This window comes from Ostrea edulis, chromosome 1 (assembly GCF_947568905.1).
Source record: "Ostrea edulis chromosome 1, xbOstEdul1.1, whole genome shotgun sequence".
In the NCBI taxonomy this organism is placed as follows: Eukaryota; Metazoa; Mollusca; class Bivalvia; order Ostreida; family Ostreidae; genus Ostrea; species Ostrea edulis.
The window spans coordinates 14,000,222-14,014,866 of record NC_079164.1 but is presented as its reverse complement, the minus strand read 5'-3'; the positions used below and the strand labels follow the sequence as shown (position 1 = coordinate 14,014,866).

General features: G+C 36.6%; 1 protein-coding gene across 1 annotated transcript in view; it reads left to right on the top strand.

Moving 5' to 3' along the window:
- The window catches only part of LOC125661115 (protein disulfide-isomerase TMX3-like), a 60,639-nt gene that overhangs the window by 43,890 nt on the left and 2,104 nt on the right, over window positions 1-14,645 (top strand). The window contains exons 10-14 of the mRNA XM_048893013.2: window positions 5,932-5,985; window positions 7,467-7,659; window positions 10,269-10,337; window positions 12,710-12,884; window positions 13,418-14,645. The exon at window positions 13,418-14,645 is cut by the window's right edge and continues 2,104 nt beyond it. Of these exons, the coding sequence (XP_048748970.1) occupies window positions 5,932-5,985; window positions 7,467-7,659; window positions 10,269-10,337; window positions 12,710-12,884; window positions 13,418-13,467 (541 nt within the window). The 3' untranslated portion in view covers window positions 13,468-14,645. The remainder of the gene's footprint in view (window positions 1-5,931; window positions 5,986-7,466; window positions 7,660-10,268; window positions 10,338-12,709; window positions 12,885-13,417) is intronic.

Below are 14,645 nucleotides of genomic sequence, written 5' to 3'. Positions count from 1 at the left end.
AGCAATGGACAATTTCTCTGTAGCATCTATGTTATCATCTACCAAGCAATGGACAATTTCTCTGTAGCATCTATGAGGTTCAAGGAACAAGATTTGTAAAATTTGTGGCCCCTACACTTTTGGGGCTGAGGTGTGTGGCTCCTACACTTTTTGGCCTGAGGTGTGTGACTCTACACTTTTGGGTTGAGGTGTGTGGCCCCTACACTTTTGGGGCTTAGGTGTGGGGCCCTATACCTTTTTTGGGCTGAGGTGTGTGGCCCCTACACTTTTTGGCCTGAGGTGTGTGGCCCTACACTTTTGGGTTGAGGTGTGTGACCCCTACACTTTTAGGGCTGAGGTGTGGGACCAAAGCCTCAAAATACAATGAAACTTTTAAAATCTTCTCAAACATTAATACAAATTATGTACATAACTATGATAAGCAAGGAGACCTCTATCAAAATTGTGAAATCCATGACCTCAAGGTCAGGGAGTCACACTGTGGGTCAGGGAGTCACACTGCAGGTCAAGGATCACACTCCAGGTCAGGGAGTCACACTGCAGGTCAAGGGGTCACACTGCAGGTCATGGAGTCACACTGTAAGTCAGGGGGTCACACTGCAGGTCAGGGAGTCATACTAAATGTCAGGGAGTCACACTGCAGGTCAAGGAGTCACAGTGCAGGTCAGTGGGTTAGACTGTAGGTCAGGAGGTCATGTTTCAAGATGGGGCTATATAGCTTATTTATGGAAAAGCAATTGCATGTTTGAAAATCTTCTTTAAACAAAGTTTGGGTTGGTATCACCATGTTTGTGCTTTCTTTTCCTCTATCCCACTCCTCGTCATAATGTACCATAACTTAGAAATGAGGAAATCGTAGAAACTTACATTGATCTTAATGGCTGGGGGACTGGGTATAAATAGCAACCAATCACAAAATGTATGGGAAATTCAACTTTTTCTGCAGCTTTCAGATCAGAGACGATTACTTGAAAATATGTTTTGTTTGTATATGATAAATTCTAAGTTTTGGTGTGGATCGAGCTACCATGGCAATGAACAAGAGACATAAAAATTATAACGAACAAAAATTCATTTAAAGAGAATTTAGCACATAAAGTTCTGAAGCAGCTCTAAATTTTGAATTCCACCTTAGTGATTGACATTGTAGGCGGAGCTATCTTATATTTGTTTACAGAGGAAAAGACAAGACCATGTGTATCAAAACAAGGTCAAGCATCCTCTTGTACATGTATTTGAATCTGGGTGTCTTGATGAGGCCAATAAACAATCATGATACAAATATTTAGAATCCTCGTATCAACATATTATCTTTTAAGGAGGTATTAAGTGAAAGAAAAATCAAAAAATATCTATTATAAAACTAGTTTTGGAAAATAAAAAAATTTGTCCCATGTAGCAAAAATTTGCAATTTTGATGTAAAATCAGAAATGTTTACATGAATGTCTCTGTGAGACGTGAACTCTTCCTCTTGTCTATAATATTGCAAACTTAATGTCGTAATCCACCCAGCTAAGCAGACACTGAAGAATTTCAAAAGGACAGAGAATATAGTTTTGCATCAATGGCACACTTCCATTTTGAAAAATTGTGAGGATGTACTATTCCCTCTGAAGTCGTGTCTGTCGTACATAGTTCACGGTAAATTGTAACCAAACTACAGCTCCAACAAAGTAGATATCCTGAAAAGAATGTGTATATGAATACCGACAAAGCCCTCAGATTGATCTTTTTTACCAATGTTTTCTACTCTGTCAGTTGTTTGGCAGTCTCAGCAAATTAACAAACTGGCTTGCACAAGAATTTGTTTATGATTTGCCATTTATAACCATTAAGAATGTAATGTTCAATCAATTCTACATAAAATTCCACACTTTATGATGGAAAAACAATGCAAATGTGAAATTCTGTTTTTATTGTATTATTTGATTATATGATAAAAATTCACCATGATGTGCATGAATGAAACGGCGACTTGACAACTAAAACTTCTGCACTCCAGTCAACCAGCTATTATAGGTTTTTTTCCTGAATTATTTTGGAAGTTTTGAATCCAAAACACCAGAGCATCTTTTAACTGCAGAAAAGTTTTTTATGAAAGAAATGGTACACGTCAAACTGAAGGGAACACACAAGCACAGAATGGCAAAATGGCAGAATCAAAGATAGGTTTATGAAAAGTTGCCACAGAATGTTAAACTTCGTCAATTTCAATTGACACAATTTTTTGTTCGAGTTTTTGTTTCTAGGTTAGATGAAGGTAAAGGTGATGGTTTTGTTGTGTTTACACGTTTGGGGATTGGGTGGTGGTTGGGGGGGGGGGTGAGAAAATTGTACCTGCAGTTATTTTAGAAGTTACACTAATGTACAATTGATAACATAATATACACATAAAAGGTTGAAATATCAGAGGTTTTGCTGCAGAGCTCTCTTGGATAAAAGATTGCTCTATACAATTTTTTCCCTTGGAGAGCTACTCTTCTGCAGATATGAGAAGGATTAAGAAGAGCATATCAAATTTTCTCAAGTATCAAATGTAGTTTTAAAAACGGAAAGAATGCCGTATTAAAATAAAAATTGAGAAAATATTATTAACCTCATTGCATTTTATCATATATTAAAGTGTAGGAGTACTTTGAAAATTCAGTAATAATTTTGTATTTTGCATTCAAAATAGATCTTGTAAGAGGGATATGTTCTTTTGTATTTAAAAGCGTAATACACACAATGTATGACATCAGTGCATCTATTCTTGTGCATAACTTGATTGACACATGGAATACATAAACACTGCGAAGAAATCTTAAAATGGGGCATCAGGCTATTTAGTAAATACACTTGCACAGTAAAACACAGTTATAGCGATTGAACCTCCAGGGCCGGTGAAAAACAGTTTGTTATAACTAAACTTCATTATGTTCAATAAAAGTTTAATTATTTTCCTCTCATAGGGGATAAATACCACTTTGCAATAAGTGTGAATTCGTTATAAGCATGTAAATATCACTTCGCAATAAGTGTGAATTCGTTATAAGCATGTAAATATCACTTCCCAATAATTGTGAATTCGTTATAAGCATGTAAATATCACTTCGCAATAAGTGTGAATTCGTTATAAGCATGTAAATATCACTTCCCAATAATTGTGAATTCGTTATAAGCATGTAAATATCACTTCGCAATAAGTGTGAATTCGTTATAAGCATGTAAATATCACTTCCCAATAATTGTTAATTCGTTATAAGCATGTAAATATCACTTCGCAATAAGTGTGAATTCGTTATAAGCATGTAAATATCACTTCGCAATAAGTGTGAATTCGTTTTAAACATGTTCTTTATAAGCATGTTTTACTGTATTTGCAATCTTTCAAAATGGTTGGCATCAAATGACACCTTTGTGTTATAGATCTAGATACGTAACAGGAGCAGACCAGGATTTGAACCCAGGCCCCCTGAATTCTCTACTCAGGTGATCTACCACCTGGGCTAAATGGTCACCAGCTATCAAACCCAACTGACCGCTACATTTATAAGGAATACATGTTTTTCTATATTTGAGGGTATATGAAAATATTGGAAGCATGTGGTAATTTCTGCAGAAATGACTTTGCTAATTAATGAATTGCCCCATGCTTTCCTTGCTTTTATACCCTAGACATTCCTTAAATAGTATCAAAGTGTAAGGGACTTTAAAAGTCCTCGTCTATTTTTCAGTACAAAACTTTAAAAAGTATTTTTTCTCATTCTTTAGGATAAAACCTGCAGCAGTAACATCAAGCATTTTCTGTCTCTACTGCTAGTTTTCTGAATATATTAGCCTTCCTAAATATATGTGGTATGTTTGGTCCTGCTTTGCCAAATTTCTTGTTCCAAAGTTTCCTAGTACAAAGCATAATGATGAAGAGAGTCCTCAATGCCAAAGACATAAGCCTAACAATGTCATCGACCGTATCATATGAACAGGGCTGATGCGTTGCTGACAATTACAAACATGTTTAAGAGAACACTGTCTCCCAAAATGTTAACCTTGAAATTAGTCTAGTTAGTAATTGTTGCCAGTAGAAATATTATGTGTTTTCCTTATTATATGCAAAAATCTCGATGGCTGAAAATAAGTCTAGTAGATTCTTTGTCTGTTTTTTTTTTTTTTTTGAGCATGAATAAATCTGTTGTACTTGCCAAACAATGAAGGAAATGCTCATCAAACTTACTAAAGCTGTTCAAAATTTGTCTCCCTTGTCAAACATTTGTAATAGAAGATGTCATCTTGGATCCATTTTTCATGATTAATTCTTGTTTTTTTTTGTAAGTGTATTAAGTCTGAAGAGACTATTATGATTCACGGGGTGTAATTGGAACCCTCCTGATTCATCCCCTCCCTGACTACTAGCAGATGCAAAGATTTGGTCTTCAGTAATTAGTGCAATATGGACACAACGTTTTGAATAAATTTGAATTACAAATTTTGAACAATGCCCATCTGAGAAACATAGGAAGTGTAAAAGAACAAGGAATGATTGTGCTGACTTTTTGCCTTAAAAGTGGGGGGGGGGGGGGGGGGGGGGGGGGGGGGGGGGGGGTTAAGATATATAGGCTGAATAGGAGAACTTTTACCTTTCATATATTTAATGTTATCTTCCCTAGTTAAGAGTTACAATTTGTCGCCATCCTCATATACATATGAACAAGTATGTGGTCAATTGAAGTCATGCTATGATGCATGCATTTACATGCATTTAATTCGGGGGAGCATATAGTCGCTGTTATGTCCTTTCATTCTTCCGTCTGTCCTTCAGTCTGTCCGTCCGTCTGAGCTAATATCTCATAAGCCTTTCATCAGAAATTGGTATAATTGATCACAAATGTTTCTGGAGACAAGGACTTTTGAACCAAAGTCTTTCAAGATCATTTTGGAAAGGTCAGGGTCACTCAGAACATATAAAAGTTCCTTATTTCAACAGTTTTTAATGTAAAAGTTCCCATCTCCTAAACCTTTCATCAGAAATTGTTCATAATTGATCACAAATTTTCCTTGAGATAGGGACTTTTTGACCAAGGTCATTTTGGAAATGTCAAGGTCACTCAGAACATATACCATACATAAGTAAAAAGTTCTTTATTTCAATAGCTTTTTAACAGGTATTGATCATATATCACACATAGATAAATAATAGGCAAATGGCTATCAGACAGGTCAATCAAGGTCATTTTGTAAAGATCAAAGTCACTCTGAACATATAACTTATATATGAAAAAAACCCACTTCATTTCAACAATATTTCAACAGTTATTGATCTTACGGGACTAAGGTCTCTCAAGGTCATTTTATCACACAAAATAAGTAATACTGGGAAATGACTTTCAGACAAAGGTCACTCAAGGTCATTTTGTAAAGGTCAACGTAACTCAACATATATACCTTATATATATAAAAAAAAAAAAACAACTTTGATTTCAACAATATTTCAACAGTTATTGATCATTACACGAGTTATTCCTCATACAAAGTAGTTCATTGGTTATAGATGTGTTTTGGGGAGCATCCATCACTTTTACTGATATTCTTGTGGGCTTTTCTTTTTAATGCAAGTGAATGAGCAATTACACTTTTATAAAAGATAAGCATCTCTAATACATGTGACTTAACGATTGGAATGCTTCACTTATCCAGACGATTTTGCCTGGAACCAAAGTGGTCAGGAAGCTAGTAGTTGCACAAATAACTGCATCCGGGCTAACATAAAGATGGTTCATTGACTCTAGATAATTTTATCATCAAAGTTTGCAGAAATGTGCAGTGTTGCATTAAAGTCCATTTCAATCTGTGATAAAATCGAAATCTATTCAAAGTATGCCAAATAACCAAGCGTTTATGTATGAATCATATTTTTCATATTTTAATGAATATAATTTTTGTTAATTTTGTAGGATCAAAGATGTTGGTAAAACAATGGCAGTGAAGTATAGGGAAATATTTCACAGGTAAGGCATTTCAGAGGCAGGGAGGAGTGTAGTGATGCACCTTGTGTTGTTGAAAAGAAGTAAATTGATTCTACTCTCTGTGGGGATAGGAAGTCGGGATCTTGTCACACCAAAGATGAAGTAGTGGTAACGCTATACCAAGGTTGTGACGTCCCTCATTAATCTCCGTCCCTCATTAATCTCCGTCCCTCATTAATCTCCGTCCCTCATTAATCTCCGTCAGTCTATTGCATTAGAGCTGTATGGGAACAAATAAACAAATCATGCACAGACTTTACACAAAGCTTTTCTTCAAATGAGTTTCTTTGATAGGTTAACAGTAGGGTCTTGCAATAAATTCTTACATCATTTTCGGGGCATGGTATTTCTGGGACTCTAACCTATAGTTCATGTGAAGCACTTGACATGGATGACATTCATAATCTACACTGTGGCTCAATTTCTTTATTTTACAGTAGTAGGTTGCCTCCAAATTGTTTTCATCTTTCAGTCTAGATCATAGCTTTTACATCATTAAAGTGTATGGTTGAATTTATTAATGTAATAGCATTAAGATGATTTATAGACATGCTAGTATATTGTGTTTAATAAGACACACCACGAATGAGAACAAAATATGGTTAAGGATGCTAGTTATCCATGCTTAGTTTTGCAGGATCAGAACTCGTGCTTAGTTTTGCAGGATCAGAACTCATGCTTAGTTTTGCAGGATCAGAACTCTTCATTTTCATCATTTTTAGCTCCTAGAATGGAAAATTTGGGGGCATCTAGTTTTTGGCTGGTCTGTCTGTCAGTGTCTGTGGCAAAAACCGCTAAAGTTGGTAATATCTTTTACACCTCAAGAGGTAGAACTTTCATATTTGGTATGTGTTTTCCTTGTGGCAAGACCTTTCAATTGACACCAAAATGTTTGACCTGATGACCTTAACATTGACCTTTGACCTACTTTTAGAAAACTCTGATATAATCTATATCTCTCAAATCATAAGAGGTACAGTTTTATATTAAAAATGTGCATTTTTTGTGAGAAGACCTTTCCAACAATACCAAATTTGTTGACCTTGTGACCTTGATATTGACCACTGACCTAGTTTTTGGAAATGTTCACAAAAACAACTTTAACCTTGGTCATATATTTTACACATTGGAGGTTCGCTTTCGTATTTGGCATGTGTATTCCTTGTGGTATGGTCTTTCCATTGATAATGAAATATTTGAACTGGTGACCTTTACATTGACCTACTTTTACAAAATTCTAATTTAAGCTGTAAGGCACTGCTTTCATAATGTGCATTTCTTGTGAGATGACCTTTTCATTGGTACCAAATTTGTTGACCACGTGACCTTGAAATTCACCTCTGACCTACTTTAAAAAGGATTCACTAAAATGTTGTAATCTGGGGGCATGAGTGTTTCTCAAACACATCTTGTTCAGTGTTTGATTTAGGTTAATTATTCCCCTTTGTTGAACTCTTTTGAAGTGATTTCCAGTTCCTGTGGATGACAGATGTAGAAACTGTGAACAGCATCACCATGGCCTTCCTGGCAACCCCTGTCATCCTGGTCCTGAATACACAGACACACTTCTTCTACTTTCCAGACTTTGTCATCTCCGACATCACTATAGATAAAATGTCCGACTTCCTCAACAAAGTCAGGGAGGAAAAGATTGAGGTAATGAGAGAACTTAGTGAGGAAAAGATTGAGGTGATGAGAGAACTTAGTGAGGAAAAGTTTGAGGTAATGAGGGAACAGAATTAGTGAGGAAAAGATTGAGGTAGTGAGAGAAATTAGTGAGGAAAAGATTGAGGTAATGAGAGAACAGAATTAGTGAGGAAAAGATTGAGGTAATGAGAGAACTTAATGAGGAAAAGATTGAGGTGACGAGGAAACAGAATTAGTGAGGAAAAGATTGAGGTGATGAAAGAACAGAATTATTGAGGAAAAGATAGAGGTAATGAGAGAACAGAATTAGTGAGGAAAAGATTGAGGTGATGAGAGAACTTAATGAGGAAAAGATTGAGGTGATGAGAGAACTTAATGAGGAAAAGATTGAGGTAATGAGAGAACTTAGTGAGGAAAAGATTGAGGTGATGAGAGAACTTAGTGAGGAAAAGATTGAGGTGATGGGAGAACTTAATGAGGAAAAGATTGAGGTGATGAGAGAACTTAGTGAGGAAAAGATTGAGGTAATGAGAGAACTTAGTGAGGAAAAGATTGAGGTGATGAGGGAACAGAATTAGTGAGGAAAAGATTGAGGTAATGAGGGAACAGAATTAGTGAGGAAAAGATTGAGGTGATGAGAGAACTTAGTGAGGAAAAGATTGAGGTGATGAGAGAACTTAGTGAGGAAAAGATTGAGGTAATGAGAGAACAGAGCTAGTGAGGAAAAAATTGAGGTAATGAGAGAGCAGAATTAGTGAGGAAAAGATTGAGGTAATGAGAAAACTTAGTGAGGAAAATATTGAGGTGATAAGAGAACTTAATGAGGAAAAGATTGAGGTGATGAGAGAACAGAGTTAGTGAGGAAAAGATTGAGGTAATGAGAGAGCAGAATTAGTGAGGAAAAGATTGAGGTGATGAGAGAACAGAATTAGTGAGGAAAAGATTGAGGTAATGAGAGAACAGAGTTAGTGAGGAAAAGATTGAGATGTATTATAATAAGCAAGAACCATTTTATTGTTCCTGGGGCATCTTTAGTTATATTAATGCTTTCTTTACTTCCCTTGTCTAAATTATACACAACACCAACTACAGATATTGTGTTTTGTACAGGGGCCTCCGTGGCCGAGTGGTTAAAGCATCGCACTCAAAATCACACGGCCTCTCACTTCTGTCGGCGCGGGTTCAAATCCCGCTCGCACCGGTAAGTGAGAAAGTTTCCCAGTTTACTTTCGGAAGGTCGGAATGTCTCTTCCCAGGTACAATGTATCTGGGTTCCTTCTTCCACCAATAAAAACTGGGCGCCACCAGATAACTGAAAAATTGTTGAGTGTGGCGGAAAACATCAATCAATCAATCTTTTGTACAGATATCACATCAGAATATGGTACCTGTTAGAACATGTTTGATTGTTATGATAACAGAATATAAATCCTTTTGGGTTGCTTTGTACACACAGATACCACTCATTTTTCTCTCTGTGTCGTCACTAATTCTGTTCTCTCATTACCTCAATCTATTCTTCATGAATTTAGTTCATTAAATGGAAAACTCAACAAGAGAGATAATTCAAATGTGTATTTTGAGCATGACTGAAATTCAGCAAAATTGTAAAGGGTTGATTTTATAATAATTTTATAATAAAAGTGTTATAGACTTTGAAATAAAATCTAATTTTAAATGTCAAATATGTCATAGTGATGATTGTATATTTATTCAGCTCTGAAATATAAGTAGTTCATGAAATCTCGAAGATGTCACTGATCCTGATCAATAACGGCTTATGTTTCTAAAAAAAATAAAATTTCATGCAAAACTGTATTTTCCTTGTCCATATAAATTGTGTCAATGAACAGGTGGGTATTTTTATGCCTGTAGCCTCTTATTTCATCACAAAGAAATATTTTAGGGCTCTTGCCTGACATGAAGATTGCTGATGAGATGTGGATGTGTCATGACCTTGACCAAGGACATTTGTTTGTTCAATGTCACTGGGAGATGTATTTTGATAAATCAAGACTGGGCCACAAATGTTAAGCACTCATTCTTCTCTGAAAGAATTTGAGGGTGTGTCATGACCCTCATTTAAGGAGTTGACATTTGCTCAAGTTCAAGGTCACAGGTAGATAAGGTTTAAATTTTGTGTCTTGGTTTGTAACTTTGTAACAAAGAAACATTTGACAATCATACTTGACACAAAGATTGCTAATGAACTGAGGGTGTGTCATGACCTTGACTCAAGGTCATTTGAAGAAAGTACAGGTTATTGAGCAGTGCCAGATCAAGAGGGAGGGGGGGGGGGGGTGTCTGACCCCCGGAACACCCCCTCCCCCTTTTTGTCAGAAAATTTTGCCCGAAAAACGGTAAAAATAACTCATTTTGAGGGTCCCCTCCCCCCCCCCCCCCCCCCCCCCTTGAAATAATAGTAGAACATCACCACCACCCCCACCCCCACCCCTTTCAAAAATTCCTGCAACAAAGCTGGATTGTTGAATCTGGTAGGGATGAGACTTTAAATGTTATAGATAGGCCAAGGGTGATTAATCCTGTTAGAACCAGTCTTGTTTAAATAGCTATGCTGCAAGGCGTGTTGTAAAATACTTCCATTTTGTTTTTTGTAGCCCCATGGAGGAACAGGATTCTTTCAGAGACTGAAAAGGATATTTTACGATATATTTACCACCGTTATTGTGAGTGTGAATTTATGGCATTAGGCTTTAAAAAATAATTTTGTGGTTCCGGTTTCCCAACCTATACCTAATTTTTTGATCCTCGACCTTAGTTTTTAGCTCACCTGAGCTAAAAGCTCAAGTGAGCTTTTCTGATCACCCGTATTCCGGCGTCCGTCCGTCTGTCCATCCGTCCATCTGTAAACTTTTAACATTTTTGACTTCTCAAAAACCACTGGGCCAATTTCAACCTAAGTTGGCACAAAGCATCCTTAGGTAAAGGGAATTCTAAATTGTTAAAATAAAGGGCCAGGCCACCTTCCAAGGGGAGATAATCAAGAAAAGGTAAAAATAGGGTAGGGTCATTAAAAAATCTTCTTCTCAAGAACCACTGGGCCAGAAAAGATGAAATTTATAGATAAGCTTTATTAGGTAGTGCAGATTCTAAATTGTTAAAATCATGGCCCCCGGGGGTTGGATGGGGCCACAATAGGGGATCAAAGTTTTACATACAAATATATAGGAAAAATCTTTTAAAATCTTCTTCTCAAGAACCACTGAGCCAGAAAAGCTGAGATTTATATGAAAGCTTCCTGATATAGTGCAGATTCAGGTTTGTTAAAAGCATGGCCCCCGGGGGTCGGATGGGGCCACAATAGGGGATCAAAGTTTTACATACAAAAATATATAGGAAAAAATCTTTAAAAATCTTCTTCTCAAGAACCACTGAGATAGAAAAGCTGAGATTTACATGAAAGCTTCCTGATATAGTGCAGATTCAGGTTTGTTAAAAGCATGGCCCCCGGGGGTCGGATGGGGCCACAATAGGGGATCAAAGTTTTACGAACAAATATATAGGGAAAATCTTTAAAAATCATCTTCTCAAGAAACACTGAGCCAGTAAAGCTGATATTTACATGAAAGCTTTCTGATGTAGTGCAGATTCAAATTTGTTAAAATGATGGCCCCCGGGGGTCGGATGGGACCACAATAGGGGATCAAAGTTTTACATACAAATATATAGAGAAAATCTTTAAAAATCTTGTTCTCAAGAACCACTGAGCCAGAAAAGCTGATATTTACATGAAAGCTTTCTGACATAATGCAGATTCAAGTTTGTAAAAATCCTGGCCCCTGGGGGTCGGATGGGACCACAATAGGGGATCAAAGTTTTACATACAAATATATAGAGAAAATCTTTAAAAATCTTGTTCTCAAGAACCACTGAGCCAGAAAAGCTGATATTTACATGAAAGCTTTCTGACATAATGCAGATTCGAGTTTGTTAAAATCCTGGCCCCCGGGGGTCGGATGGGGCCACAAGGGGGGGGGGATCAAAGTTTTACATACAAATATATAGGAACAATCTTTAAAAATCTTCCCAAGAAACACTAAGCCAGAAAAGCTGATATTTACATGAAAGCTTTCTGACATAATGCAGATTCAAGTTTGTTCAAATCATGGCCCCTGGGGGTAGGATGGGGCCACAAGGGGGGATCAAAGTTTTACATACAAATATATAGGAAAAATCTTCTCAAGAACCATTGAGCCAAAGAAGTTCACATTTACATGAAAGCTTTCTGACATAGTGTAGATTCAAGTTTGCAAAATCCATGGCCCCCAGGGGTAGGTTGGGGCCATAATAGGGACTACGGTTTTACATGCAAATATATATGGAAAGTCTTCTGATATGGACCAAGGTGACTCAGGTAAGCGATGTGGCCCATGGGCCTCTTGTTTTTTTATTGGGATGCGATTATCATAATTAAATTACCTGCCCTTGGTTACCCCCACAATGTTGATGACACTGGGAAATTTCAGACATTACAAAGAATATGGACGGTGTCACAGTTTTGAGCAACATTTACACAATAGTTCAGTATCATTTTATCATGCATGTTTTTCTATAATCATCAATTATCCACTGGAGTTGCAGACCTTTTTAATACTTTGTCCACACAAAAAAAAATTCCTACCTCATGGCCTACCTTATTTCTGGAACCACACAATTGAAATTTTTTTGGCCTTAATATTTATAGGCACAGTTCTTTTTTCAGATATGAAATTGACACGCCATTTGTTACTGGAAATAGCTATTGCTGTACTGATTTCTGTAATCATTACCATGGTGCTGTAATTATTACGTCTTCTAATTTAAAATCCAATGTTTGAGAGAATTCTAAGCAAAGTTTGATCATCTTCTTTCAGTTTGTGTCTGTTATCTGTAAATTCTTCCACTCTTTTTATCCATCGTTTGTTTTTAATATGACTTTGGCCTCAAGCACCTTTGGGACTGAAGATGTTTTTGTTTTCAGTATAAAGGGCTGCACTTTTCTTACAAGGAAGAATTAACAGAAAATAGTTCTATACTGTTGGACTTGTTTTTGTTCTAGAGCATATGGCAGTCTTCACATTGGCTGTTCCTGTTCATGTTTGGACTCCCCACGGCTGTGGTCAGTATCGTCTGCTACAGTATCTGTTGTATGGAAGTGACGGAGGACTCTCAGGAAGAAGACAGTGAATTCGATGAGGAAGAGGAGTACCTTCCTCCCGAAGAAATAGATCAAGGTTAAAATATTTCACAAACATATTTAAACTTAAGGAGGTGTACTACAGTGTCATAATGGCTGACTTCCTTTTAAAACATGAATGAAAATATAAATATCAGCAATATTTACCTATTCCTTTCAGATTTAATGAGTAACTAAGTAGGTTAGCACATCGACTGCTGAACTGTAAAGCTGGTTTGAGTCCATCAAGGTTTTTTTTTTTCCAAATTACTTCCTGCTAACACAGCAATTTTTGACTAGATAAAGTAAATTTGAAAGTGATCAATTTCAAAAATGTTGTACATATCTTTCACTTTTCATCCAGATCAAATTTCTCTGGTGTAGCATTCCTCCTTAGGTTAACAATATCACAAATCTCAGATAATGTTATATAATGTATGTGTACTTATATTAGTGCTTTGTTTGCTCTAGTGAAGTGCTAACTTAATGTTTGAATGAGAAATTGGCTACATTTGCAATAAATCTCTTTCCTAATAAATGTCAGTTTTGAAAAAAGAAATGTTTGTCATGCATTTTTATTTCTGATTTCAGAAACAGAAAATCTGCAGTCATCAAAACCATTTCATGAGAAATCTGATTGATGTTGGGGAGAAGCTAAATGAAATTCCGACATGGAGAAAAATTGTGGGTGCCATACTTTTTGGAGCATTTCGCAGTGACGGATTTCATGAGGGGAAACGCCCACCAGTTATTCCTCACAACATCCTGTTCTATTATAAAACCACCACTATGTTTTACTTGGCCAAAGTCATGAGAGTACACCACATATATCTACGGATCGCGAGACACGTCTGTGGTGAGCTCCTGCTCAGTGTTATCTATAAATCTCTTTGTATGCGACTATATAGTTTAATTAGACAGTCATTCTGGAAACTATGTTCTTAAGAAATGTTTACAAGTTAGTCTTTTGATAAAATTGAATTTTTTTTATGTGAGAAAAATACGAAAATGTTTGTACATTATATTTACAATTTTTTGAATTCATATGCAATATGACCATGAATAATTCAGGATAGGACATGTACAGTGCTCCCTCAATATATTGCCCCCCCCCCCCCCCCCCCCCAGTTATAATGCTTATTGCCTGAAAATCCTAAAGAACAGATCTCTTCCCATGTTAACACCCCCATTATAACGCCAACCCCGCATAATGCCATATGCCACTGATTTTCACAAACAAATGGTAAAATTTTATAGGGTTTACCCTCCATAATGTCAATTACCTAACACCCATCGGGAATCACACCTGTACTTTAAAAGCAGTGCGTTGAGGTGTGATGGTCTGGACAAGGTGATCAGGTTAATACAAATAATTGCTGAATTAAACCCAAGATTATCTTAATGGTTATACAGAATGTAGCCCAAATAAATCGCATAACTGAATTTCTTTTGACTGCTTAGTACATTGTCAGTAACGGTGAACATGTGACATTGCCATCGCTGCTTTATTGCCCTCGGTTTTGAACAAAAGTTGGCAATATAATGAAGGAGCACTGTATATCATTGTGTTTGAAATATATATTTGACTTTCAAAGGTATTTGTGAAAGTAGATGAAAAGTTTAAGATACATGACATGTATATCAGTTTATCATTTATGGGGCATTTACTTAACCTAGTAAAACCAGATCCTTTACCCAGAAATGTCAGAAATTATTATACACTATCCAGGTTCTGACTCGGACACAGTCGTGTCAGGGGGCTGATATCATGTCAGGGGAGGGGGGCTGATATCACGTTGGGGGGCTGATATCATGTCAG